Genomic DNA, 27,552 nt, shown 5'->3' with positions numbered 1-27,552 from the left:
ACTAGAGTTAACTCAGGGGATCAATGGCATAACTGTGTCCCACATCCCCCCCTCCCCAAAATCGAACTCCCACATTTATTCTGTATTAATTAGATTGTTTTTTTCAAAAATAAAGATTTAATTTTGAGAATTATTCCCCCCTCTTTTATTTTCATTTCAAGTAATGAATGTAGTCCCTCCCCAATATTAACTGTCCTTCAAGCAGTTCAGCTGCTCAACTGCACTATGCTTGTTAACTCTGATGGAATTACTCTGAGAGATGCAAAACTGACAAGGCCTAAGGACCAGGCTGTGGACAAAATAAGCTATCAAAAACAAAAAGTAGCATTCAGCTGGCTAGAGCTTTTACAAAGAGCTGTTCTCATCTAATAGCCTCTTGTTCCAGTTAATCTGGTAACTTATTGATCAGAGCAAATCTCCAGTACCTCTCTTTCACTCAGCAGAGGAATTCTTTTCTTCCTTTTGCATGTTGCGGCTTTTTTTTTTAATCATTTGCATTTCAGATTTGGCCAAAAGATTCTTCCCCCCAACATTTTATTATGAAAATTTTCAAACATATAGCAAAGTTGAAAAGATTTTACAGATTACACCCATATACTTCCACCTACATTCTACCATTAACATTTTAATATACTTGAATCATGATTTATACATAGCCATCTTTCCAGCCTTCTACTCTTCAATGCATCTTATTTTTTGATGCATTTAAAATCAGATTGCAGCTTCTGGTTATGAACAAGATGGAGTAAACATATTTGACTTTATTACTTCCACTAATCACAGCAAAAATTCCTGGATGAATATTTATTTTTTTATTCATTTATTTGAGAGAGAGCGAGAAAGAGAAAGAACATGAGCTGGAGAAGGGGAAGAGGGAGAGGAAGAAACAGACTCCCTGCTAACCTTAGGAGCCTGACTTAGGGTTAGATCCCAGAACCCTGAGATTATTACCTGAGCCGAAGTCATATGCTTAACCAATTGAGCCACTCAGGTGCCACTGGACAAAATATTTAAATGACCTACCAGAAGACTCTCTAAAGTGAGAAAAGATGGTTCTGACCAGGGATCTTGAGATTTGAGGAACTACATAGCAGTAAATTCCCTGGGATTTTTCTTGCTTCCTGTATATCCTGGCCTGGGTGCCATGCAAACTAGAAGCCATAATGAACAAAACAGAAAGAAAATCTCCAAGAAAAGCCTGCTGTCTATAGCCAAAGCACTAGGAAAAGGGCAGTTCAGCTATAGAGAAAACTTTTGACCATTCCTGCCAATTCTGGAGACATACACCATGAATAAAGCTGTACCCCTTCCCAACTCCACTTGGCCCTGCAGTAGTGGAGTAGGTGTGTTGGAGACCTATTTTTTATTCCTCTCCTTCAGTAATGAGTTATCATTCCTTTCCCCTGGAGCCTTTAGGCATCACCCCTGTTCCTCTCAGTAGTCACTGGTGCCTGTCTCCCTTAGAGCCTATAGGTGGAACTCTTACTTTTACCCCTGCCCTGTATGATCAGGAAGGAAATGGTATCCCTCCCCTATGGAGACTGTAGATGGAGCTCTAACTCCTCCCTCCCACCCCTACATTAACCAGGCAATATACCTCCCCAACTGGATCAGTGGGTAGAACCCTATCTTCCACTCTTACTCTGTAGTAATGAGCTGGGGCTCCTTCTCCTCCCCAGCCAGCGCTGTGGAGACTGTAGCATTGGAGTTTGTCATCTGAAGGGGGCATATCAAAATAGCACTGTAGAATCTTTTAAGCTAAATTGATATTTGAACCACAGTCCACAAACCTGACCCAGGACATGTTTCTGCTTCTTTATTCTTTTTTTTCACCATCAATTTTATTTTTATATTCACTTTATTTTGTTTTATTTATTTTTTTAATTGAAGTATAGCTGATACACAGTGTTTTGTTTTTGTTTTTTTTTAATTGGAGTTCAATTTGCCAACATATAGTATAACACCCAGTGCTCATCCCATCAAGTGCCTGGGTGACGGGCACTGAGGGGGGCACTTGATACACAGTGTTATACTAATGTAATAGGACATGTGTTCTGAATTTAAATAGGTTGACTTCTTGCTAGAATAGAAGATTTAAATAGGAACCAGATTCTTAAATACTTAAAATGTTCAGGATATAGTCCCAAATCAGTCATTATACCAAGAACCAATAAATCCCAACTCTAATGAGAAAAGACAATCTAATGAGAAAATATGCCACCACCAAGAAGACACAGAGTTTAGAATTATCAGACAAGGATTTTAAACCTACTATTATGAAAATGACTTAGCAATAACTAACTGTGGAAACAAATGAAAAAAAAATCTTAGCAAAGAAATAGAAGATGTAAAGAAGAACCAAATAAAAATTTTACTACTAAAAAATACAATAATTGACATAAAAGATTCACTGGATTGGCTCAGTGGCAAATTGGAGATAAGAGAGGAAAGAATTGGTGAATTTGAAAATATAGATCCAGTCTGAACAACCAATAAAAAAGATTGAAAACTAATTGAAACTGAGTCTTAGGGACCTGTGGGACAATAAAGATCTAACGTATATGTCACCCATGTCCCGTAGGGGAGGAAAAGCAGTGTGGTACTGAAAAAATTGAAGAATTAATGACTCAGAATTCCTAAAATTTGGTTGAAAGACATAAACCCAGAGATTTAAGAAGTTGAGTGATTCCAAGCAAGATAAACTCTTAAGAAATCCATACCTAAACACATCAAAATTAAAGAAATAAAAGGGAAGGACAAAGAAAAGTCTTGAAAGCAAAGCAGCTGGAAAGACATGACACATTGGCTATGGGGAACAATAATTTAAATGAATGTAGTATATATAAGGTATTTGCTCTATATCCATTGAAATGATTATATGGGTTTTTTCATTATTTTATTGTAATGGCTGATTATATTAGTTAATTTTACAATATTAAATCAACCTTGCATTCTTAAGATAAACTCCCACTTTGTCAAGATATATAATCTGGGTTTAATTCATTAATTTTTTATTTTATTTTTAAATTTTTTTAAAAGATGTTATTTAAGACAGAGCAAGCTAGGGAGAGAGAGAGAGCAGGAGCGGATAGGTGGAGGAGCAGAGGGTAAGAAGTAGACTCCCCATTGAGCAGGGAGCCTGCCCATAAGGGGCTCCATCCCAGTACCCCAGGACCTGAGGATCATCACCTGAACTGAAGGGAGACATTTAACTTATTGATTAACTTAATTATTGAGCCACCCCAGTGCCCTCAGTTCATTAATTTTTTAAAAAAGATTTTTAGGTCTGTGTTCAATGGGGGATATTCATCTGTAATTTTTAATATATATATATATATATATATATATATATATATATATATACACACACATATATATACACACACACACATATATATAAAATAAATATATATAATAAAATATATATACATATATATTTTAAGATTTTATTTATTTATTCATGAGAAACACAGAGAGAGAGGCAGAGACATAGGCAGAGGGAGAAGCAGGCTCCCTGCAGAGAGCTGGATGCAGGACTGGATCCTAGGACTCCAGGATCAGATCCTGAGCCAAAGGAAGATGCTCAACCACTGAGCCACCCAGGCATCCCAAGTAATTTTAATATTTTTATAACATCATTGTCAGGCTTTGGTATTAGGGTTAGCTGGCCTCAGAAAACAAATTGAGAACTATTCCCTCCTCACCTATTTTCTGAAAGTTTATGTACAGTTGGTGTTGTTTCTCCCATAAATATTTGGCAACATTTATCAGCAAAATCATCTATCCTGGAGTTTATGTGAGGGTTTTTGATAACCAATTTAATTTCTTTAATAAGGCTATTCAGATTTTGTTTGATCTCATGTTTATTTAAATTTTAACTTGTGTTGTATTTAAATTGTATATTTGTTTAAATTTGTGTTGTAATTTTCAAAGAATTTGTTGTTTTCATTTAAGTTGTAGTTTTTAGTGTAAAGTTGTTCATACTGTTTTCTTGTGATTTTTTTAACTGTAACATCTCTAACGATAACCTATTTCTGAACTGATAATTTGTGATTTTCTCCTTTTTTCTTTGATCAGTCTAATTACTATTAATTTTGTTAAAGAACTTTTTCATTTGATAATTTTATTCTGTGTTTTCTATTTTGTTTATATCTACTCTTATTTCCTTTTTTTCTGCTTATTTTGAGTTTACTCATTCTTTCTTCTAGCTTTATAGATCATTGATTTTACTACTTTTTTTTAAGATTTTATTTATTTATTCATGAGAGACAGTTTCTGTCCATGGCAGAAACAAAGGCAGAGGGAGAAGCAGGCTCCATGCAGGGAGCCTGACATGGGACTCGATCCCAGGGTCTCCAGGATCAGGCCCTGGACTGAAGGCGGCACTAAACCGCTGAGCCACCTGGGCTGCCTGATTTTACTACTTTTTATGTCAGCTTTCAAAACTATACTTTTCTCTCTAAGCACTGCTTTAGTTGAATCCTAAACTTTGGCTATGTTTTATTTTCACTGTCATTCCGTTTGAAATATTATTTATTTACTTTGTGATTTCTTTTCTTTACTCATTGATTATTTGTGTCTGGTTGAGTTTCCAAATAATAAGGATTTTCCTACATGTCATACTATTACTTATTACTAATTTTTTCCATTGTGATCAGAGAATGTGTTTTGAATGATTTCAAGCTTTTAACTTGTTTGAGACTTGTTTTATCACCCACCATATGGTCCATCTTGGTGAATGCATATGTGCATCTATTTTATAGTTTGGGGTGTAGTGTCCTATTGAGTATCAATTAGGTATTCAAATAACTTATGATTTTACTGATCTTTGTGTTGACAGTTCTGTCAACTGTTGAGAGGTTAAATTTCTAAGGATGACTAAGGAATTATCTCTCCCTTTAATTCTATCAACTTTTACATATCTTGAAAATATCTTTAAGCAAATATATACTTATGATTGTTGTCTTTCTAATGAACTGACCCTTTAAATCATTATGAAAGTCCCTCTTTTTATCTGATAATATTGTCTTCCTGTCTATGTTATCTAACTTTAGTAGAGCCAATCTAGTCTTAGACTTACTGTTCTCATGGTGTGTCCCCATCAATTTGTTTTTGGTCTATCTGTTGTTAAAGTGTCTCTCTCCTAGGAAACATATGGCTGGGTCCTATTCTTCTATCCATTCTGATAATCTCTGCCTTTTAATTGAAGTGTGCAGCCCATTAACATTTACTGTTATTATTAATATGATTGAATTTAGGTCAGCTATTTTATGATTTGTTTTCTATTTCTTCATGTATTTCTATTCCTCTTGTCTTTTCTTGCCTTCTTTTGGGCTTTTGAAACAGTTATTTGAATTCCATTTTAATATTTTTTTTGGCCTTTTAGCTCTATTACTTTGTTCTTATTTAGTAATGGTTTCTATGGGGATTATAATATATGTATATTGGAATAGATGTAATATATATAACATATATATAAGTCCTTAAATTTTCTGTCTACTTAAAATTAATATAGCACCATTTCACATAAAACATAGATACTTGAAACCATATAAGCCAAATAACACTCTTTATGTCCTTTGTATTATAGTTGTCATGTAGAAAATCTATATATGTTATAAACACTGCAAGACAGTTATAATTTTAAACAATCATATGCTTCTAAAGAAGTTCAGGAAAATACAATTTTATACCTGTATACATACAGTTTTTAAGCAAGTTTGTGATAATAGTTGTATAACTATAAATTTAAAGTCATTGAATATATACTCAAAAGAAGTAATTTTATGGTATTATAAATTATACTTCAATAAAGCTGTTAAAAACAAAAATTATAAATAGTCCACTTGCTCAAGTGCTATTGCCTTTGATTTATGAAGATCAATCTAAAACCAGTCCATTAACACAGTGTCTGTTTTAAGAAATCTTCAGTACAGATGAATTTGATTAGGCCAAGTAGAATCACAGAGCTTCTAGTTGAAGAAGTCCAGAGATTACAAGATTTCCTAGTGACATTTCTTTTTAAAAATGTGTTTTTAATATTTTGGGGTCCTCTTTTAGAATGTAGCATACAGAAGGAGTTTGGTACCATTCCCACAGGTCTAATGAGATGTGTGGTCTTTCCCGTCTTCAAATAACTATATAAAATTATTTCCTTCTTATTTATTATAGAATGTTAAAAACTTCTAGACAGAGCAGAAAGTAAATTTAGTTATAACAGGGTATTTTTTCCTTTTTTTTCTTTTTTGCGTACATTTTTTCCCCAGCTTTATTTTTTTTCCCCAGCTTTATTGAGATAAAATTGGCATATATGTAAGTTTAAAGTATACAGTGTGATGATTTTGATACACATATATATTGCAAAATGATTACCACAGTAAGATTAGTTAACATCTTCATCCTCTCATGCTATTATTTTCTTAACATTATATTTTAAATTTACCTCATATTACCAGAAATTCTTCATAAACATAATGTATGAATCCTGAATCAATGACACAAACTTCACTTTTACTGCATTTTATTTCCAACTACCTTACTACCATTTATTACATTATAGCACATGCTTTTGTTTATAAGTAATTACTGAGTCAAAGGTATGGACTGTTTTTAGGCTCTTGTACATATTTGTAAACTGCCCACAGAACAGTTATATCAGTGTACATTTTCATCACTAGTTTTGACAGTCTCTCATTTTTTGCCTGAATTTTATAAACCTCCTTGCCAAAGTCAAGTACTAAAAAATGGTGTGTCTTTACTTTTATTTGCGTATCATGAGTACTTCTCTAGTTTTGAGAAAAGAGTACTGAACTACATGAGGTAATTTTAGAAAAAGTTCAAATGAGCAAATCATTAAAAATGATACATGTGTACCCTAAACATTTATTTTAAACATGAAATATATATCTGCATATTTCTTTGATTTTTGACTCAAGGCCTTTTTGAGGATACCGGCTTGCCATTTGGAGCGGAATATTATGCTTCTGGCATAAACCACATCCATACTGTAGTGTTTATAAGGTCCAATTTCAGGATAATATTCGAAGCAAACTGAATGTGGAATCCTCGACTTTTATACTTTATTTTTTCTAATATTTTGCATATGTCTCACCTACATCAAAGTTGACATCAGTTTTTAAGTAACTTATCTTTATTGAATGCTTTGGAAACTTTCAGCTTAGTTTTCATAGAAGCAGTGGTTCTCTCTTGCATTCACTTCTTGTTATTTAATAAAATGTATTGTCATAATTACAACCTCAAATGATTTAAGCAGCCTTAGAAACAAAATTGTTTGGTTCTTGGTGAACATACATTTCAACTGGTGGAAGTAGAAGCAAGATGGTAGGTACTAGAATATAGCCTACCAACCAAGAGCATTGATATTTGATGGAGGGATTTGAGAGCATTGCTTAATCATAACAAGTCATATAAATAGAAACTGGTGTTTAGCAAACTTTCAGTTCTAATATTCTCTGAAACCAAGATTCATTTATAATGGGAGGTAGAAATTAATCTTAAATCCTACATATATCTTGCGTTCCCTCCTTTCCACTTTTGAATAATTATTAATTATGTGCCTTGTGCTGTGTAAGATGCAGTGAATAAAGAGATTAACGATACACAGTTTCTGTTCTCAAGGAGTTGAAATCCAAAGAGGGAGACACTGTATGGTGCTATCACTTGGTTTTCTGCTCTAAGAACCAGTCAAGAAGTGTGAGCCATACAGATGTGCAGGGCAGAAAAGAATTACTCGATCTGTCAGTGAGAAAAAATTTCCAAGTGAGCCTTGATCTTAAAGAACAGATGGGAATTAGCTAGGCTTTCAGAATAGTAGGGAATAGCATTCACATCTTTTACGAGGAAGATTAGCACTCTTCTGAGTATCTACTGACCTATTCAGAGTTGCCATATGTATGTTTGTTTGTTCTCTCATTCATTTATTCAATCCTTCAACAGTTGAAATTCTCACCCTGGTCTTCCCCCATGCTTTACGATAGTGACTGTTGCTTCTGAAAAGCCACATATCTATAAGCTGCAGAAATGGATGAATGTTCAGCAGAGTCTTGTGTCCCCTCTTCTCTGTCCATCCTCACTCCCTACAGATGTTATTAGTTAATTCAGGGAAAATACAAAACTGAGCACCATTTGTTGAGCACTCATAATGTGCCAGACATTTGCTTAGTGTCTTACATATTTTCTCATTTATTTTAATTTGTATTGCCACCCTGTAAGGTAAGAATTAGGATCTCCATGGTATAGGTCAGGAAACTGAACCTTGGAAAAGTTAAGGCAAATTGCCAAAAGCTTCATTGGTGGAACTGATGAACCCAAATTTGAAGCCATGTTTCTTGAAGTCAGAAAGTCTATCTCTTAACCACTGTGCCAAGATACATGGTTGTGAGGACTCACTCTGAATCACGGAAGAAAGTTTGGATACTTTTTTCCATAAGATTGTCCTAGACAATTATGTTTGAACATCCAAAGATAATTGAAAACTTGTGTTGAGGTTTAATTAAGACACTGATAGTTATGTAACTCATATTAAATTTAAATTGTATGAATTTTTTCTTACTAGATTATAGTTCCCATAAGACACAGCAGTCGATCAAAATGCAAAAAAAGCTCCCTCCATCCCTATACCTCCTTCCACCACTGCCCCACTTCTCTCTCATTGGACTGTGGATGATTAGCAACCTGACCAATACTGCAAATCCTGAATATTCTGCTAACTGCCCTCCTTATCCAGCCTCCAGTGTATAATCTGATTTAAATCACCTTTCTGGAGACAGCTGTCCTTTCAGGCTTTGCCCTGGCAATCTTTTTACCTCAGTTGCCCTACCAACCCTCCAACCCCACTCCACTGTCCTATCCACCACATCTCCTGCCCAAGACACACATAAGCACATCACCATTCTCTAGTATCATCACACTCAAAATTCCTTTAAGATATATATACATATATATACATTTTATTGCTGTGTCTTTGCTTTTGCTAGTCCAGTGCCCTTCCCACTCATCTTCTGTTGCCAAACTGGGAAAATCCTGCTTATCCTTCAAATTCCAATATAAACATCACCTTCTCTGTGAAGCCCTCCCTTCCCCTTCTCCAAAAGAGGCCATGTTTTTCACCTCCCTTATGACTCTCATTTTCCTTATATCTTTGGTAGAGCCCTTAACATAATTCATTTTCTATCTCTTTCTGTTTCCCTGCTCCTGAATGGGAGTTCCTAGGTTAGATCATTATCTTTTACCTTCAGTGCCCACCTGTAGTAGCGTATCATACTGAATTGTTACTGATACCATTATTAGGTGCATCCTGTGTCTTAGGCACTGTTCTTGATGTTTATACATAGTGATTCGTTTAATCTTCCCACTCATCCTATGATACAAGGACAGTTATTACCCCTATTTTACAGAGAGGGAAATTGAAGTTAAATGAGGCAAAGTAACTTGACTAGGGTAACACAGCAAGTAACTTGATGGAGTCAAGATTTGAACCTTGAGTGTCTGACTCCAGAGTTCATTCCTTTATACCAGTAGGAACAGTCAATCTGATAGGTGCACTAGGGAGTTCACAACTAGGTGATGCATTCTCTATTAAGACCAATCCTGAATGGCTAAAGAGAAGGATGTAAATAACCACGTCACCAAAAGGACAAGTGAGGTCCCTTGGAAAGGCTTGAGAGTCTTTTGAAAACTTTTGTGTGATCACAAGAAGAGAGTCAAAGGACTCTGCCTCTGGTCACTGGTAAAATTAGGTTTGGAGCATGCTATACCTGGACAGATAACCCTTACACATTGTTTCTGTAGACGGTGAATGAGAAGGAGTGAAAAGCCAGTGTTGGGCTGAGGGATGTTGTAGATCATCAAATGCCAGAGCTCCCCTTTTATAAAGGAGAAGACCAAGGTTCAGATTAATTAATTAGCTTGCCCAAGGGCACATAGTTAATAAATAATGGAGCTTGGACTAGAATCCCAATTTTCTGAGTCCCAGTTCAGTGCCCTTTCTACCACAGTGTGCCCTATATTAGAGTTGCTATGTTCACGTTTGAAGCGAAAAATGCTAGACCAAGGCAGAAATGAGTCTTTGAAGGAAACAGCTTGATACTTTTGGAGCTGGTCAGCTTTTGCCTAAGACCTGCTGCTATTTTGGGCTCTCAGTTTGCTCAGAACTAAATACTGCCAGCCATACAAATAAAAAGACAAGGCTATTATTTAGGCCTCCTAGGTCTGTACATTCACTTAACTGCTTGGAAGGGCAAATTATCAGTTCATCTCTGCTGGGCAGTTCGAGCATAGGATTATGTTAGCCCTTGTTTTAGCCCTTAGACATCTGCTGGTTTGTCTCTGTTAAAGGAAATGCACGAGCCTTGCTTTCAGGTTGCGTGAGGAGAGGGAAAAGAAAGAAGTCTAAATCTGTCTCTACCAATGCTGATTTCTAATGCTGTTTCTTTCTGTTTCTTTCAGGGTGATGAGGAAGGACCCAGGTAAGATCACATTATTGCTGCTTGTCTGTTCTCAGAATTGAAGTAGAGTGACATTTGTGGCCTTTTAATGTTCCATGAAATATGGACAGCCAAAGAAGAGTGCAGAAAAGGGATCAACATCTTAAGCCAGGGCTTTGTAAATCTTATTTTGTAAGATTCCCATCTCCCTCCCCATCTGTGCCATTTCCTGCCTGTAACCTTCAGATAAAGGTAGACTTTAAAGTATGTAATGACAGTAACTTAAGAATACCTTGTTAAGAAGAGTAGGCACTACATATGAATGGTAATTAGGCTATCAGGTGGACCGCCTAGATAAACTTTTGCATTGTTCTTTCTTGATTGGAATTGGATTGCTTTTTTTTTTTTTTAATGGGCTTTGGATCCAATATTCTTTGTTTCTGACTTGAGACACCACTGAAACCTCGAATCCTAGGTCATAGATATTATGTTTCCTAACTTTGTTTAGGAAAAAAAAAAAAAAAGATGCTTCTCTATCACCACATCACATTTTTTTCTTAAGATTTTATTTATTTAATCATGAAAGACACAGAGAGAGGGAGAGAGAGAGGCAGAGGCACAGGCAGAGGGAGAGGCAGGCTCCACGTAGGGAGCCCGATGTGGGACTTGATCCCAGGTCTCCAGGATCATGTCCTGGGCTGAAGGCAGCGCTAAACTGCTGAGCCACCGGGACTGCCCACCCCATCACATTTAAAAGTATATTACATTATTGCCTCAGCCTTGGAGTAATCCTGGAGTTTGGTTTCCTTACCTTTTCTGTCATGCTGCTCAGTGAGAACAGGCTCTAGGAGATGCTGCAGCTTTGTTGTCAACACAATCAAGGGGCATTTGTACAAAGTAAAGTAACACGTCCACGTGGGTCCCCTGTGTCACCTAGGATCAAGGACTATTCAGGCTTGGAGGTATCAGAGAGTTCATTTAGGCCATTGCCATTTAAGCATTAGCTTTAGGAGAAATGCCCCCCCCCTTTTAAATGAGCTTTAGATAGAACCCCAATATACAAAGAGTTTTACTCTGAATAAAGTTTGGGGCCACATTCACTGGTAAGTCTTCTCTGTTCAATCCAATAGACCCTGAGGAGCTTCTGCAGAAACCTAGGGTTTCTTAGAACTCAGTTTGAAAAATCACTTACCAAGTTCAAATTCTCATTGAAAGAAGGTACATGAATTGTCCAAGGTTACCTTACTGGAACCAAAATTCAGTTCTTTCTAGGTTTTATTTATAAACCAACAAATAAAGTTTCTTCTTTTTTCCTTCTCCATCCCCACACTCTCTGTCTATTTCTTGGTGCCAAATATTATCCCACATCAGCATCTCCTGGTGCTTCTCTACCTTGGGAACTGTGGTTCTCAGCCTTAGCTCCTTGTCTATTGTGGTTAAAGCCATAGGCATCCTACTTTAGAACTGCAGAGCCTCAGGAAATTTCTTGAATCTCATCTTCCAGCCATTCTCAGGACAGGCTCTCTCCGAGTTGTGGTTCATTTCTTTCCTCCCTCTCTCCTTGCCTCCACTGCCTTCCTTGACCTGCTGTGTGTCAGGCACTGTGCTATGCGCTGGGCATATAGTAATAACTAAGACATATGTGGTTCTTGTCCTTGTAGAATAAACAAGCAATCACCGGGTCCTTATACTGTGGGACAAGTGATATGATTAAGGGAAGTTTTGGCTGCTTTAGGAAGGCTCCTAAGTCAGTCTTGGAGGATAAGGGAAGGCTTACCAGAAAAGGTTGTATATAAACAGGGCCCTGAAGGATGGGAAGGCAGGCAAAGGTGGGGTAGGGTGTAGGGTTCTAGGTAGAGGGGACAGCTTGTGTTGTAAAAGCTCTAGACAAGAGGAGAGTGGAGGGAAGAAAGAATCTAGATCATTTAGGGCCTTACAGACCTTCTAAGGTGTTTGAGCTCTAATTTGCCAGCAGTTGGAAAGCATAAAAAATTATAAACAGGAATTAACCTGAGTAGATTGGCATTTTAGAAGTCTCCTCTGCCTGCCTGAATTGGAAGTAGATTAACACCAGAGCATGGAAGACTAGTTAGACTAAGTAGTGATGATGGGAGCCTAAATCCACAACTTCTCTAGTCATTGACCAGGTTTTTACCATTTTGCACAGACTTTTGGTTTCGAGAGACTCCAAATTTCCTTAAAATCGAGGCCAAGCAGAGCCCTAGACCTTCTTACCCAGAAAGAGCGTTTAGAGACGACCAATATAATGAAACACCTTAGCAGATGGAATGTGGCTTGGAGGAACCTGATGAGAATGAGCACACTTGTCTTTATAGTTACATGTCTGAGTCATGTTGAGTAGAATAATACAGGGACCTTATGAAGAGATTAACTCACATCAAAGATACTATTTAGTAGAAGATGCTAGTTTTACAGTTTAATTGCAGATACTTTCATGTCATTTTGACAAGATAGTCGTGAAGCATAGAGTTTTTTTTACTAGCAACCACGATGTCAAGCTGTCTCCCTCGCACCAGGCTATCGTGGATGTCAGCAGGGATTCTGTTGGACCAGGATTTGCAGAACCCTCATTTTGATACAATGAACCCTTTGGTACAATGAAGAGCATCTTTGAATTTGACAGAAAGAATTCGATGGAGTCAGATTTTCTTTTTAAACTTTGTATTTGTTGGTTCCATTCTTAGTTTGTGTTGAACTACCATTTGGCTCAGTTAATTCCAATTAACACTTCAGGGCAGATTGCCTTTGATCTGAAATTTCTCTCATTTAAGATCCACGTTTTCCCATTTCAATAAGCCAGAGTTTTGTTCCAGAGGTTTCTGTATTTCTGACAATATTGAATTAGAGTTTGATGTGTAAAGGAGATAGAAGGGAAGTGTGGGTGTGCCTGCACAGGGGATGGAAGAGAAATGAATCAGGAAACTCTCCATCCAGGTCTCTTGGATTATTATACCCGTGTCTCCTTTGCTGGCATTCTTTCCATCTCAGCTACTTCTCCACCGTCTGCATGGAAGTCCAGGGAGACTAGATTCCAGCCACTCTCCACAAGAACAAAGGAAAGAACAAAGGGAAACCCCTGTCCCATGGACATAAATTTGCCTGTGATAGAGCTTGTGTCCTCCCTTCCTACCAGCCAGGGCCTCTCTGCTTTCTTTCCTCCTTTTGGTTCTGACTCCCCAAGCCATTTGAAGTGAGACGTCCCAGTATTGTGCTGTTGGTCATGTCTGTTCCTGGCCCTGAATTTTATTGTGTAGTTGTCCTGCTAATTAATAACCATAGTAATCATAGCTATCACTTACTGAAGGTTTACTGTATACAATGCTTTATATCTCTTTTCATTTAGTCCTCATGTAAAGCTTATGATGTAGTTATTATCCCATTTGTAATGAGGAAATTAATGCTCAGAAAGATTAACTTGCCCTAGATCACAGAGCCAGTAAGTAGCAGAGCTAGGATTTGAATCCATCTGGCTTCAGGGTTCATGCCCTCTACCATCACTTGAACTATCTGCCCTTATCTGCCCTCATCGGCCAGTGCATCTCTCTCCGTGACCCTGAAAGAAAGCCAGGAGGATTCATGCATACACCTCAGAGGATCACTTTGCTCTTATTCCTCTAATCTGGGAGGTCTCACTTACTTTGACATTAAATTGCTAGGGCCTCTCTTTTCTGCAAGCTCCCTCTCCTCTCTGTAGCCTCTGTCATTATAAAGGGATATTTCTTCATCTCCCCCTCACAAAGTGCTCTTTCAGGGTCAGCAGCTAAAGGAGTAGTTTCAGACTCTCTTGGGAGCAGGCAGCCAGGCCTTCCTTTGACCCTGCAGAATTCCCTTCCTGCTGCCCCTGCCCTTTGGTGGTTTACTCTTCAAATCCGTGCTACAGTTACATAGATGGCAAGCATTCGTGGAGGTGTGGAGGAGCAAAAATCCTAATGTGTAGAACATGGATATTAACCACCATGGAGTCATCTTTCAAGACGGTGTCTTTGAAGCCCAGAGTGATTTTTTTTTCCAAGCAAAAAAAAAAAAGCAATTTACACTTTTGGCAGCAATTTTCTGTCTTCTCTGTGCTATTATGGGAGATCTTGTGTTCACTCCCTCACAGATTGGCTCCTCAACTCCTGCCGGAGCCTGCTGAGAAGTAATATATATTCGAGGAGAGGGGGTGGCAGTAGGATCTGCTGCCTCGAAGCTGTTTTGTAGTGGGAGGAAGTCAGGGGGGGAAGGACCCTGAAACTCTTGTGCTCAGAGGAAAAAAGGAGCAAGATCAATATTAAATCTTGATTTGCTATTGAGATTTTCTGTGATTTTTTTTTTAACTTAGAGGAAAATGGCTTTTTAATAGTAACAACCATATTTGGGACTTCTGTAGAATTTTTCATCTTCAGAGCTGGCTCTTATTCAGGCAGAAAGCTCCTGCTGAGATCAGTGTGAATCTGACCCATGCTGATTCTGTGATCAGGCAGTGAGTTCTGAAGGAGTAGGAGCTCAAGGAGAGTCAGCAGACCTACCGTCTATTCTTGGTCTGCCTGAGACTGACTGTGTGACCTTGGGCTAGTCATTCAACCTCGTTGCCTCTGTGTAAGCTGTTTTTATTTCCCTGTAAACACAAGCCTTTCTTTCCCTTGTTACCCACCCAGGTTTTTGAGCTAAAGTTGTGTGAAGGAATAGTCTTATATTACATATGGAATAGAAAGAATCTGCCTTAGATTCTGTAATCAAATGGATTTTTAAAAAATCTTCTCAATTTTGTTTCCTTAAAAAAAAAAAATTTCTTTGGGCTATATACTAGGTACTCTCCCCTTCCCCAGTAATAACCATATGTTCTTAGATACTACATTTCTCTTCTTGACAACTTAGTTTGTAAACATAAAAAGGAACTAAGTCAATGATACACTTAGGTTTCTTTTGTCCTCTGCAAATTATTGGTTTGGTTTTTGCATTGTCTTCATTTCAGAAGACCTAGCTAGAAGCCAAAGAACATGGCTCTGATACTTGTGGCATGGAATGGAGATGTCAGGGCTGTTTGTTATACAGAAGTGAGGTTCTAGCCCAGCTGGCCTTCAGCATAGAGGATCTCTTAATCACATTTCCCTGTTTCAGAAACTGAGCTGACTTTGTTTCCCCTGCTGATGTTGATTGTTTATCCTCTACCCATCCAGACAAGGAGAAAGCTACATTATGCATTATGCTGCCTATCTATAATAAAAGCAATCCTCCTTTGCTAAAGTAGTTGCTTTTCAGAAATTTACCTGTGATATTCACTTTATTATATTTTGTGCATATTGGTATATAACCAGAGAATCCATTCACAGCTGGAAAATTCAGCCAAGGTGCCTCTAGTTTACTTCCATCTGTCTCATACTAGAAATGCTCGCTAGGAGCAGCCTGTATTCTAGCATACATCTGCCTGCCTTTTCTGGCTTCATAATGCTAAAAAAAAAGAAAGAGAGAAAGGAAAGGCCCAGTAAAAGGGCCCTGAATGTCACTTTACATGCTATGGTTTTCCTTGAAACTTTTACATATATTACCTCATTTATTTCTCATATCAGTCCTAATATGTGGTTAATACAGTACCCAGAGGTGCAGAGAAGTTATACATACATGAGATGGCACAGCTAAAAATTGATAGAACCAGTGTTCAAACTCACATAGACTGACTCAAGCATGTGGACTCTTAACCATAGCAGTGCTCTGTAATGAGTATGTTGGATGTAGAGTAGGGTACAACCAACACAGAATAGAGAATCAGGAAAGATAAGGCATTTGTGCTGGACCTTGCAGGGTGTGGAAAACGGGGAGGCTTTTCTAGGCAGAAAGGGTAGGAAGGGCACCCATGCAGTGAGACCAGCATGCCCTCACACATTTGTGCTGTGTGGGGAATGGTGAGCCACTGCATGCCTGGGCTACGGCAGGAGATGGGACTGACCACCGTGTAGAGGGTCTCAGGTGCTATGCTGAGGTACCAAAAGGTTTGTACTAAAAAAATTAAAAAAAAAAAAAAAAAAAGGTTTGTACTACCCCTTTGTCCTTTCTGTAGAAGAAGTGGACAGAATCCTGAATCTTACAGGGCTCTTCCTGTGGCCACATCTCATGATTGTTGTGGGTAAATTATTTGCTTTCATGTGCCTTAGTTTCCCCATCAAAATAGCACATCCTGTTATACTTAAAGGATAAATATGCTATGAAGCATTGAAAGTGTTCTCCTTTTGGCTTTCTTTTTTTAGATGAAAAACAAGCAACTGAGCTAAAGTAGCTGAAGAAGAATTGTTTGTTTGATTTGTATCTTATACCCCTATTTTGACAGCTCCTGCCTTCTTCAAACTTAAAGTTAGGTTTGGCAAGTAGTTATCTAGTTCCTTCCAAATTAATAGAGAACAGGAATACTAAAGCCCCAACATTTTCCAGATAGATTTAAGACCAAAGGTATTTTTTAAAAGCTAATCTAGGAATTACATCGATGTTGCATTTGTTCCTGAATTAGATGTGGTGCTAAAGAGTCTGGCTGGAGCCTAGTTCTCTTCTTTCTTGTTTGTCTTCATAGCCATTCTGGACTGGCTCTAAACAGAATCAGTTTTAGGAAGTCACAAAACTCCAGTCTGTGTTTTAAGAATAACTAAATTTGATGTCATTGCTTATGCCCTCTCAACTGTGGTAGACACAGCAAAATTGTTGTTAGTGGTGTCTTTTTCATTTTAGGAGAAACCTGCTAGTCTCTAGCATCTTCTCACTTCCTCCCAGTGAGAGGCAGGCAAGAGGTCAGTAATTCCATTTTCCCATCCTTCCCCCTTTTTGTAGCTCCATGTGGCTGAACTGCATTTGCCTCTGTACCCAGAAACCCACAGCAGGCATCTGTAACAGATGCCAGGAGCAGAAGCTGGTGTGTTTCTGTGTTTCTTTTTTTCTTTTCTTTTCTCTTTTAAAGATAGTGTGGGGATCCCTGGGTGGTGCAGCGGTTTGGCGCCTGCCTTTGGCCCAGGGCGCGATCCTGGAGACCCGGGATCGAATCCCACGTCGGGCTCCCGGTGCATGGAGCCTGCCTCTCCCTCTGCCTGTGTCTCTGCCTCTCTCTCTATCTCTCTGTGACTATCATAAATAAATAAAAATTAAAAAAAATTAAAAAAAAATAAAGATAGTGTGAAGTTTAGAGTCAATGCATGTAGGTCTCTTAAAACTAGAGCTCCAGGGAGGTAGCTTCAGAACATTAAGAGAGATGGTCAAAGACTGAGGTAAAACTTGGGTACCCTAAATAGTGAGGTCTTTGCCAAGGACCAGTATTCGTGTATGTGCCTGTGCCTGTGCCTGTTTGGACCTAGGATCTAACTATGAGTGGTTGTATGTTCATAAAAGAAATATTTCTTTATCCACAAACAGGGGTTTCAGGAAAGAAAAGCTCTTTTATATATATATGCCTCGTTCCCCCCACTCCATAGCACCACTACCAATTGTTCCCCGTAGATTGTAGTGTGGTTGGAAACAGAAAAGCATTTTGTTTCCTTGGTGAGTACGTGTCTCCTTCCCCTCCTGGTTCCATCAATTCTATTTAAAGGAAAGTGAGATTGAGTATGAGGAACACAGCCCGGAAAAGCAGGAGCTGTGAGAGTTGCAGGGAAGGTGGAGAGAGGAGCATTTCTCAGCTATTCCTGGCTTCTCGACACTTCCTGGTCTACATGCTATGGGCCAGAATGCTGTTGCACGCCACCTGCACAGGTACTGCCACTCAGATGAGGACCACTGAAAGCTGACTGAGCTGCCAGCTTTGCCCTGACTCTTACAGTTGTCCAGGGCTAACAACTGTTCAGATGTAGTAGTGATACCTGCTTCTATGCTGAACATTATAAATAGGAGCTAGGCCTACATATATTATTCAGAACCACTCTGTGAGCTCTAGTTATCCTACCTTTTTACAGATGAGGAAATCGATATTATAAGAAGTTATGTGATTAAGCCATAGTTGCACAGTCAAAAAGTGAGTCCACCAGAATTAGAACCCAGAGCTCTCAGGCTTAAAATTCTGTGCTTTCAACCGCTGCACTATACTACCTTTCTCAAGAGATGCAAGATTCGTATCTTCCAACATCTTAGCTGGGAATAAGTGACAAGCCAATAGAGATTTGGCATTTTTATCAGGAAATTCTTTTATTTTCTTTGTTGAATGACAGCAAGCAATTTGCCTGAGACAGAAGTTGAGATGGAGCTTGCCAGGAAAATGCGTAAGGTGGAATGAACCAGAACTTCTTTCCCCAGACAGGTAAACATGAGTTTACTCCCTGGCTTTTGGGGAGCCAGCAACTGCCATCGCCTCTTCTAAAAGAGCCACTGTTCACCCAGTGGCAGGTGCAGGCCAACTGTTGTCATGGCAACGGCAGGAGAGGCGAGCATGTTTAATTCCAGAACTGATAATTAACTGGGGGTGAGGTGGGGGCAGGGAGAGAAATGGGGGGATAATTGTTTCAGGAGGGAAAACTTAGCAATTACCAGCAAGCTGCATAGATGAAAAGGCCAGGCACAGATGCTCCAACCCAGCATGCCCTTAGAATTCAGCACTCATCCCTTCTGGTTAGGAATTTTTGATAAACTGAAATGAAGGGTCAAGTCCCCAGTCAACCAAGACGTTTTCAGGAACCAGGTGAGGAAAGAAGAATGTTACATAGGTTGTAAAGAGAAGTGCAGGGTGTTAGATGAAGGACTACCCTAAATTATATCACCCAACCAGAAACAGTCTGGAAATGCTATCTAAACTCTGCGGGAAGAATTCTGTGCTTGGGGAGAAGACAGGGCCCACAAAGCATACCTGGTTTGAGTTCCTGCTTCTGTGAATGGAATGAGGGGAACTGGCTTATTAGAGTGTAAAAGGAAGACGTGTAGAGATGATGCACTTGTTGAGGTACTTGATCATCGTGGGTGTTAGTCTATAAGTCCTCAGAGATTGTAATATTGAAAGTAAGCTAAGCATTCCACATGGATTATCCATCTCATTTAATCCTTACAGAGCCTAGCACGAAGGTGTTTATTATTCTCATATCAAACTTTGATGTATTCAGTACCTTGCCCAAGGTCACAGAGCTAATAAGTCACTGTACTGAATTCTATTGTCCTATTGATTTAGTTTTATAAAATAAAACCTATATTACTATGTAGGGAAGTCATGGTCCCAAACTAGAATAAAATCAGACTTAAGGAGATATAGACTATTTACAGTAAAAAGAAAAACAATATCTTTTCTAGTGGAGGTAAGGTAAGCTACAAAATAAAAATTGTTGAATGTGATGTATTAAAGAATATCCTATCATGCTTCTGAGATCTATCATAGTCCTCACTTGTGTCTCCAGTGCTGATGGGGTGAATAAGTGTGAATCATAGTTCCTTCTGGACTTGTTCTGTGGCTCAGGGTGAGTTAAGGCTTGGAAGGGGTGACTTGGGATAGATATTGCATGCAAAGAGGTGGTTCAGAACTCCTCTAATGAAATTTTTTTAAATTTATCTTTTTAAGTAATCTCTACACCCAGTGTGGGGCTCAAACTCACAACCCCAAGATCAGGTGCTCTTCCATCTGAACCAGCCACTCATTCCTAATGATGTAACCAAATTTTCATGGTTTGTGTATTTTATTGGGGAAAAAATGTCAAAAAAATTTAAAAAAAGAAAAAGAAAAAAAAAGTCACAGTGTAGAGCAAGATTTTCCTGTATTCCTATGTGTGTGTGTGTGTGTGTGTGTGTGTGTGTGAGAGAGAGAGAGAGAGAGAGAGATGGAGAGAGAGAGATGGGGATGAGTAGAGAGGGAGAAAGAGTCAGGGAGAGAGGGACAGATTTTTACTTTAAAATGGTACGTCTCGGGGGTGTCTGGCTGACTCAATCAGGAAGGCATGTGACTCTTGATCTCAGGGGTGTGAGTTCTAGCCCCATGTTGGGTGTAGAGATTAAACAACAACAACAACAAAAGTGAGAAGTCTCTGTGGGAAGAGAAACATAGCATTTATCCAGCAGTATTGCAGAGCACCTTCTTCATTCCAGGTATTGTCTCTGATGCTAGAAATACAGTTTTCAACAAAACAATCAAGTTTCATGTCCTAGAAGAGGTTTATAATTCTAGAGTCTCAAGTAAGGATTGAGAAATGTAAGTGGTATATAATTTAAAAACACATTTTAGGGAAGCCTGTGTGGCCCAGCATTTGAGCGCCTGCCTTCAGCCCAAGGCATGATCCTGGAGTCCTGGGATCGAGTCCTATATTGGGCTCCCTGCATGGAGCCTGCTTCTCCCTCTGCCTGTGTCTCTGCCTCTCTCTCTCTGTGTCTCTCATGAATAAATAAATAAAATCTTAAAAAAAAATAACAATTTTAAAGAAACCTATTGGTTTCTCTCTTAAAACCAATTATGAGAAATAAAATTTGCTTGCCTAGTCCTGGCTGGGAGGAAAATATGCAGAAGATAGAATAAAAGAGAAGTATTGGTTGATAATCACTACTTAAAACTATGAGCTTCCCCTCAATTTTCCAGAGTTTTAACAAACTCTAATAAGTTGATGTTGCCTTTGCAAGTGAAACAATTAATATCAAAATTTGGGAGTTCGATTGACACAATAATTATACTGGAAAATGTAATTTTGCCTGCATAATAGAAGTGGGATTATTTCAAGGAGATCTCATTAAAGTGCTGTTCATCAACAAAGAGCAGTGTAACCTTTCTCTTATTAGATTAGTACAGGGTCATGATGCAAAAGGCTGTTGGAATAATTCTCAGTCTTTTGTTCTAAGAAAATAAATTAAGCACTGTCTAGAAGTCTGGATATGGAAATTGAAATCATTGAAGACAGAAAAAGTGTGGCCACTCAAACTGAAATCAACATAACCTCCTTTCCTTTCTGCAGGTTTCATCCCTTTATCATTTATTTAACCAGTCTTACTGAGTGTCAGCCATGTACCAGGCAGTGCTAGCTGCTGGAGCTGTAGTAGAAGTCAAAACCAAAAACAGTCCTTGTTTACACATAGTGATTGGTCTCTCCTCCACATTTCAGGGGCATACATCTGTTCTGTCTTCTCAGCTCTCTGCAAGCTTAAAGAATCAGCAGCTTACTTTAAAAAAAAAAAAAAACATGCCATATGCGGTTATAAATGGAAATCCCCCAATGCAAGGCTTCCCAGGTATATTAGACTGAATGCTAATTATTTGAATTGTTGACTTATTCTTATAAACCAGATTCCATTGTCCAGTAGTGTGGCACATGCTGCTGACTGACCCACCTCTTGGAGTTGCCATGGTACAAGTACCATGGTATAATGGAGAGTTTGAGAAGCCCTGTGATGATGAGACCTGCCTCTGTTTAACTCAGCATTCCCAAACTTATTTATTATAAGGCTCTTTTAACTCCTGTCACATAAATGTACTGAAACACCAGCATTCTTCAGCTGGAGCAATGTAGCTCATTCTCCACTCTATGTTGAGACCTGATACGATTTGCCACCCAGAAAGAGGGTAGAAGAGAGATAATACAATATATTAGGAGTCCACACCTCTCAGGCTGAACTCTCTCCCTTATTGTACTTCACTTCAAATTACTGGGATTTTTGGACTGTTCTATTGATGTAATTTGTTTCCAGTACAATTGGAAGTGTGGTTATCAGGGGTACAAATAATTGAAGCTGATACACATTCTTGGGAAAAAGAAGCCTAGAAATGGCCACTAGGACATATTTTTAAATTGACATGAAGAAAACAACTTGGATGTCTATAATTTCATTAAAAATAAGATATCCGTCATAAATAAGGTTTTTGTTCTTTTCATCTTAGTGTAATTCCTTCCACTATTTAACAACAAAAAAATGTACAAACTATACCAAGCACCCAGCACATTGCCTAGTACAAAGTGAACCCTTAAATATTGGTTGAATGAAGGAATGAATCAGATAATGACAAGGAGCATTACTAAATATAAAACAATTCAGAACAAGGTCATATTTTGTTTATACACTGACAGAAGTCAGGCCTGTTCTCTTGTCACATGATAGTGCTTCTTACATCCAGTAGCAATCAGGTGCTTATCACAGATTGGGAGGAACAAAAAAAATAAGAGTATTTTACAAACTGTTAAGTGCTGTATCTGGAGTAGTTACAGTTTTTTTCAATAATAATTATGGAATTGCTCAGCATTCTATTTCAGAAATTTCCTTGATATGACCAAGCACTAACACTAAATGGATTCTATACCAGGATCACAGTATTTTCATTTAAAGGCCAAGAGAGAGGCTGGCATCTGGGTGATACAATCAATTAAGCATTCGACTCTTGGTTTCAACTTAGATCATGATCTCAGGGTCATGAGAGCCTGTGTCAGGCTCCATGCTCAGCACAGAGTCTGTTTGGGATTCTCTCTCCTGCTTTCTCTCTCCCTCTCCCTCCCTCTCTCTAAAAATAAATAAATAAATCTTTAAAGAAAAATAAAAGGTCAAGAGAAGTAGGCAGTGAGACCAAGGTGTCAGGCCTTCAGTGGAATTCTCTGTCTCTAACTTTCCTCGCACTCACTCTGTTTGTATTAAGGAGTGGGCGAGATAATATATATATATGAATGATAGTATGTAAGAAAGGCAAACAAGAAATGGAAACGATGCTCTGTGCCCGTCAGAAGTATAAAGCACCAAACAAATGAAACAGGGTTGGATGATAGAGTCTTTTTATAATGGTATTTGTTAAGACATAATTGTATTACAACTTAAGGTTCATATATTCACTTAAATACCAAATTTTTTTAAGATAAATGAATAAACATTTACCAGAAGTAATAAAGGAAATAAGAAAGTTGACCTTGATTCAGCACCTTTACAACTTACAGGATGCGCACAGACATCTCATTTCCTTATTCTGACAAGCCTGAGAGATGGTTTTGCTATCCTCCTGTTACCTATTGAGCAGATTGGATAAGAAAGAGTGACTTGTCCAGGGTCTCCCAGCTATAGCTGGAAGAGGCAGGAGTCAGCCCCATTTGAAGTAAGGCTTTCTTGTTTACATTCTGTGCCTTTGCTTTCACAGCTGCTTTGGTTCAAAACATAATACTTGTCCTCTCCTCTCTCTAAGGTGTGCTTCAGCCCTTGACTTTCTCCTTCTCAGTAAATGGCATCATCATGTCTCAAGCAGTAACCTAAGAATAATATCCAATATCTCTCTTTTCTTCACACTTCTTGTCCAGTTAATCAGCAAATCCTGTCAGATTTGCCCTCAAGTATACACCAAATCCAAGGACTTTTCACTACCACCCCCACCATCCTGGTCCAATCATAAACTTTCTCACCAAGAATCCTCCTGCTTTCCCCTTATCACCCCCTTATTCACTCTTACTCCTCCTCCCCCATTGCATTCTTCACATAGACCCTAGAATGATCTTTTAGGATATAAAGATCATGTAATTTGTACATTCAGAATGCTCCAGTATGAGTTGTCCTGTCTGGAATTTGCATCAGAGTAACAGGGGGAAAAGGAGCTGGTAAAGTCACACAAGATATGGCTCCCACTTGCCTCTCCATCCTCCCCATGTCTGTCACTCACCCCATTTCTCACTTTAGCTCACCTTATTCTTACTGTTCTTTAAACAGGCATGGTGTTCCTTCTGACTTCATGGCCTCTGTGCTTGTGTTCTCTTCTGCCCGCAGATTCATCCCCAGACCTTGGGGCTCACTCATGGCTCACTCTCTCGCCTTCTGTAGGCCTCTGCCAAAATATCACCTCTTTAGCTCTCCATTTCTTACCCTGCTTTGATTTTCTGCATATACTTGTTACTACATGAAAATATACTATGTATTTAACATTATTTTCTTTCTTCCCCACGAGAAAAAAAGTGTTATGAGGGTAAAAGCTTTGCCTTTTTCACCACTATATTCTCAGTACCTAGAACATCACAGGCACACAGTTCATTATTTGAATGGATAAATAGCTCTGCAAAATCCATCTTCTGAGTTGTGGAGGGAACCATGTCTTGGAATAGGAAACCATTACATTCACTTAAGAGCAATCTGAGTCTGAGCTTGTCAGGTCATGTCCCTTCAGCTGTTATTTGTGGGTCTGCTGTTGTGGTCCACAAAACTCTGCAGAACGAGGATAGCAACAGGGTCATAGGATTCAGAGTGGGAGGAGCAAGTGGAGATGAAATGAGCAAATGTATATGCTCATTGAAAAGACGTGGAAGAGAAAAAAGCTTGTATCTGACTTTGAGAGCCTGATCTGCTCAAGGACAGCTGGTAAAGGAACTTAAATCCTTTTCTTCAAGGTTGCTCTGGAGCTCTATACCCATAAGGCTTGACAGACCATTCGGGCAATGTTAAAACCATAAGCCTTGGCCCTTTCATTCATCCTCAAACCTTGGCCAAAAGAACACTCTGCCCAAGCCATAGGCTTCCCAAATGACTATGAAAATAATGCTTATGCATCATACTTTTTGCTTAGAACCAAGAAATATTAAAGTATCTAGGAACAGTTCACTTACCCAGGGCTACCTCTTAATGATAGGAAAGTCTTCTCTTCATTATATTCAGTTTTTTGTTTCTCTGAACTTGCCCGTGTTTAAATAAATGAGTAACGCTGTCATTTTCCAACCAGATCTAACCTTAATGCTGTTTGGAATGAGCAAGCCGCATCCTCTGCAGCTACCAAATTGATTTAGAGGAACTAACCCTCCTGTCTTAAGTACTGTGTGTTGACACTGCAGGCAATTAGGGCTCCTTTCAGAGACTCATACTCTGCTATCTTTCTGCCCCCGGCCACTCAGCCTTTCTGTGGTCTCAGTACTTCCAACATCCTTCTCCTTCTTCCCATACCTTATCGAAGGGGCCGTCTTGCTTATGCTCTGACCTACATAAGCACTCGTTTCTTGCTCAATAGAAGCTGACCAGTAAGGCAGTGACATTTCTACTTGCTGTAAGTTGCATTGACACTTGTAGCATGAATCCTGCAGCAATGACGGTCCTTACCAAATAAGTAAAATCTAGTTTTTCACTCAAAAGAAGGACAGGGGGATTGTTTGTTGGTGAAGAGCACTATTTCAAGAGCCTAACGTGCTGCTGCTAATATCTTCAGATTGCGGGGAAGCAGTGTAGCTAGGGGGAGGATCTGTTACATACTTCTGGAGCAGTTCTGGGGCCAGCTTGATGGCCCAGACCGATGGTAGTACCTAGAGGAAGTAGTTACCTAGAGAATCATGCCTTCCTGCTAATGCGTTAGGTCCTTTAGTTCTTTCTTAACTGAATCAAATTACAAACGTTGGATCTATGTCAGAATAGTACTTAGTAACATGATAATAGAATCCACTTACTGAATCCTCACTAAGTGCCTAGTAAGTACTAAGCACTTGGCATGTACGTGAACGTTGCCCTGAGCCTTCAGACTTGGTGTTAGTGGTAATCTTTCAGGTGTATGACGGAGAGGTAAGGAGAAGTTAGTAGAGAAGAAGTTCTTATAAGAATGCTCAGGTAGGGCAGCCCCGATGGCGCAGCGGTTTAGCATTAAGGTTAGATCCTGGAGACCCTGGATCAAGTCCCATGTCAGGCTCTCTGTGTGGAGCCTGCTTCTCTCTCTGCCTGTGTCTCTGCCTCTCTCTCTCTCTGTGTGTCTCTATGAATTAAAAAAAAACACACACACACATACAATAATACAATCCTATTTAAAAAAAAAAAAAAAAAGAATGCTCAGGTAAATAAAGAGCACAGGAAGTCAGCCTCCTTACAAGCCTCGTGAACACACTCCTATTCCGGATCTAGTGCCACACTCGGGGCCAGTGTCCATGCTGCCTCTTGAGCGGCAGTTTCTCTGGCTGTCCCTCTAGCACTTTGCTATTACTGAGACTCAGCTATCTGTCTGCTTTTTAACCTGTACCACTCCTACCTTTCCTTCAGGGCCTGACTCCGTTCCCTCTTCTTCCATGAATCGTTCTTGACCCTCTCTCTGGTTTTTATGGTCCATCTCTGGACTTAGCACTTTCTTCTCTGTTTTGTAAGTAGGCTGAATGTTGTGTCACACCAAGAACCTGTGAACTGCAGAACAGCAGCATCTGTGCTTGATTTTTCTTTCTCTCAGTAACGCATTGCTAATGGTATACATGAGCAATATTTTGCCCTGTTCCAGACTTGGAAAATGACTACTGACCAGGACTTAAGAGCCTTGGCCATTGCTTAGATAATAATGATCATGGCCGTAATAGCTGACACTGATTGAAGGCTTACTGTGTGCCAGGCACTGTCCTAAGGGTGTTACATGTCATGATTTCATTTAATTCTTACAATAGCCCTTTAAGGGCAGAGGCTCTTACCATTTCTGTTTTCCAGATGAAGAAAATTAAACATGGAAAAATTGAATAATATGCCCCAGGTCACACAGCCAGTAAGTGGGAGAGAGCTAGGGTTTGAACCAGAGCCATCTGTGCAGCCACCTCTCTACTGCTTTCTCAAATCACCATGGTAGGCTTGCACTGAAATAAATACATACATAAACATTTTAAAGTATTTAGTAAATATATACTAAATAAATGAAATTTCTCCTGTGGACATCTGCTCTAACGAGGGGTTTTACCCTGATTATTCAAGGCTAGTTTCTTTGCTGTTTTCACTTAAAGCTGCACACTTGCCCTGTCTGCTGTGTTTGGGCCTTCCGAGGTTAGGGAGAGTTTGGGAAGGAGTAAACTGCTCTCAGGACTGTGTTGGGAGAGCCCCTGGAGAGATTTGGGCAGTGCCCTTTGCCTGTTCTTGGTGAGTAATAGCTTGCAGAGTTGCCTTCACCACCCCAGCTGCCCATCTGGCTGCAGATTTGTGTGCCTTATGTGCATGATGGGATTGGAGAATAGCAGCCTATCTGAGCCGGCCTTAGTGCAAGCTATGGTCTGGAAAAGCAGGGACAAACTCAGATGTATCATCGCAAGATATTTCCCCAAATAAACAGACTTTTTGTTCTGACTCCTGCTTTTCTAGCTGAGGCCTGGCTGTTTCCTCTTCCTTCTTTTAAAACAATCTTTCTTGAAGGCATTTCTCTTCCTTCCTGCCTTTGAGTGATAGGGCTGGCATCTGGGAAGAAGGAAGTGATCTCCTCCTTCAAAGGGTATATCTCCATCAGACC

The 27,552-nt window shown here is 39.1% G+C and overlaps 1 protein-coding gene across 1 annotated transcript in view; it reads left to right on the top strand.

The window, feature by feature from the left end:
• The window catches only part of TRIM44 (tripartite motif containing 44), a 110,754-nt gene that overhangs the window by 46,791 nt on the left and 36,411 nt on the right, over positions 1-27,552 (top strand). Inside the window, exon 4 of the mRNA XM_041774073.1 lies at positions 10,468-10,487. Within this exon, the coding sequence (XP_041630007.1) occupies positions 10,468-10,487 (20 nt within the window). The remainder of the gene's footprint in view (positions 1-10,467; positions 10,488-27,552) is intronic.

The sequence above is a fragment of the Vulpes lagopus genome, chromosome 11 (assembly GCF_018345385.1).
Source record: "Vulpes lagopus strain Blue_001 chromosome 11, ASM1834538v1, whole genome shotgun sequence".
NCBI classification, from domain to species: domain Eukaryota; kingdom Metazoa; phylum Chordata; class Mammalia; order Carnivora; family Canidae; genus Vulpes; species Vulpes lagopus.
The sequence above is the reverse complement of the archived record's forward strand: the minus strand, read 5'-3'. Positions and strand labels throughout refer to the sequence as shown.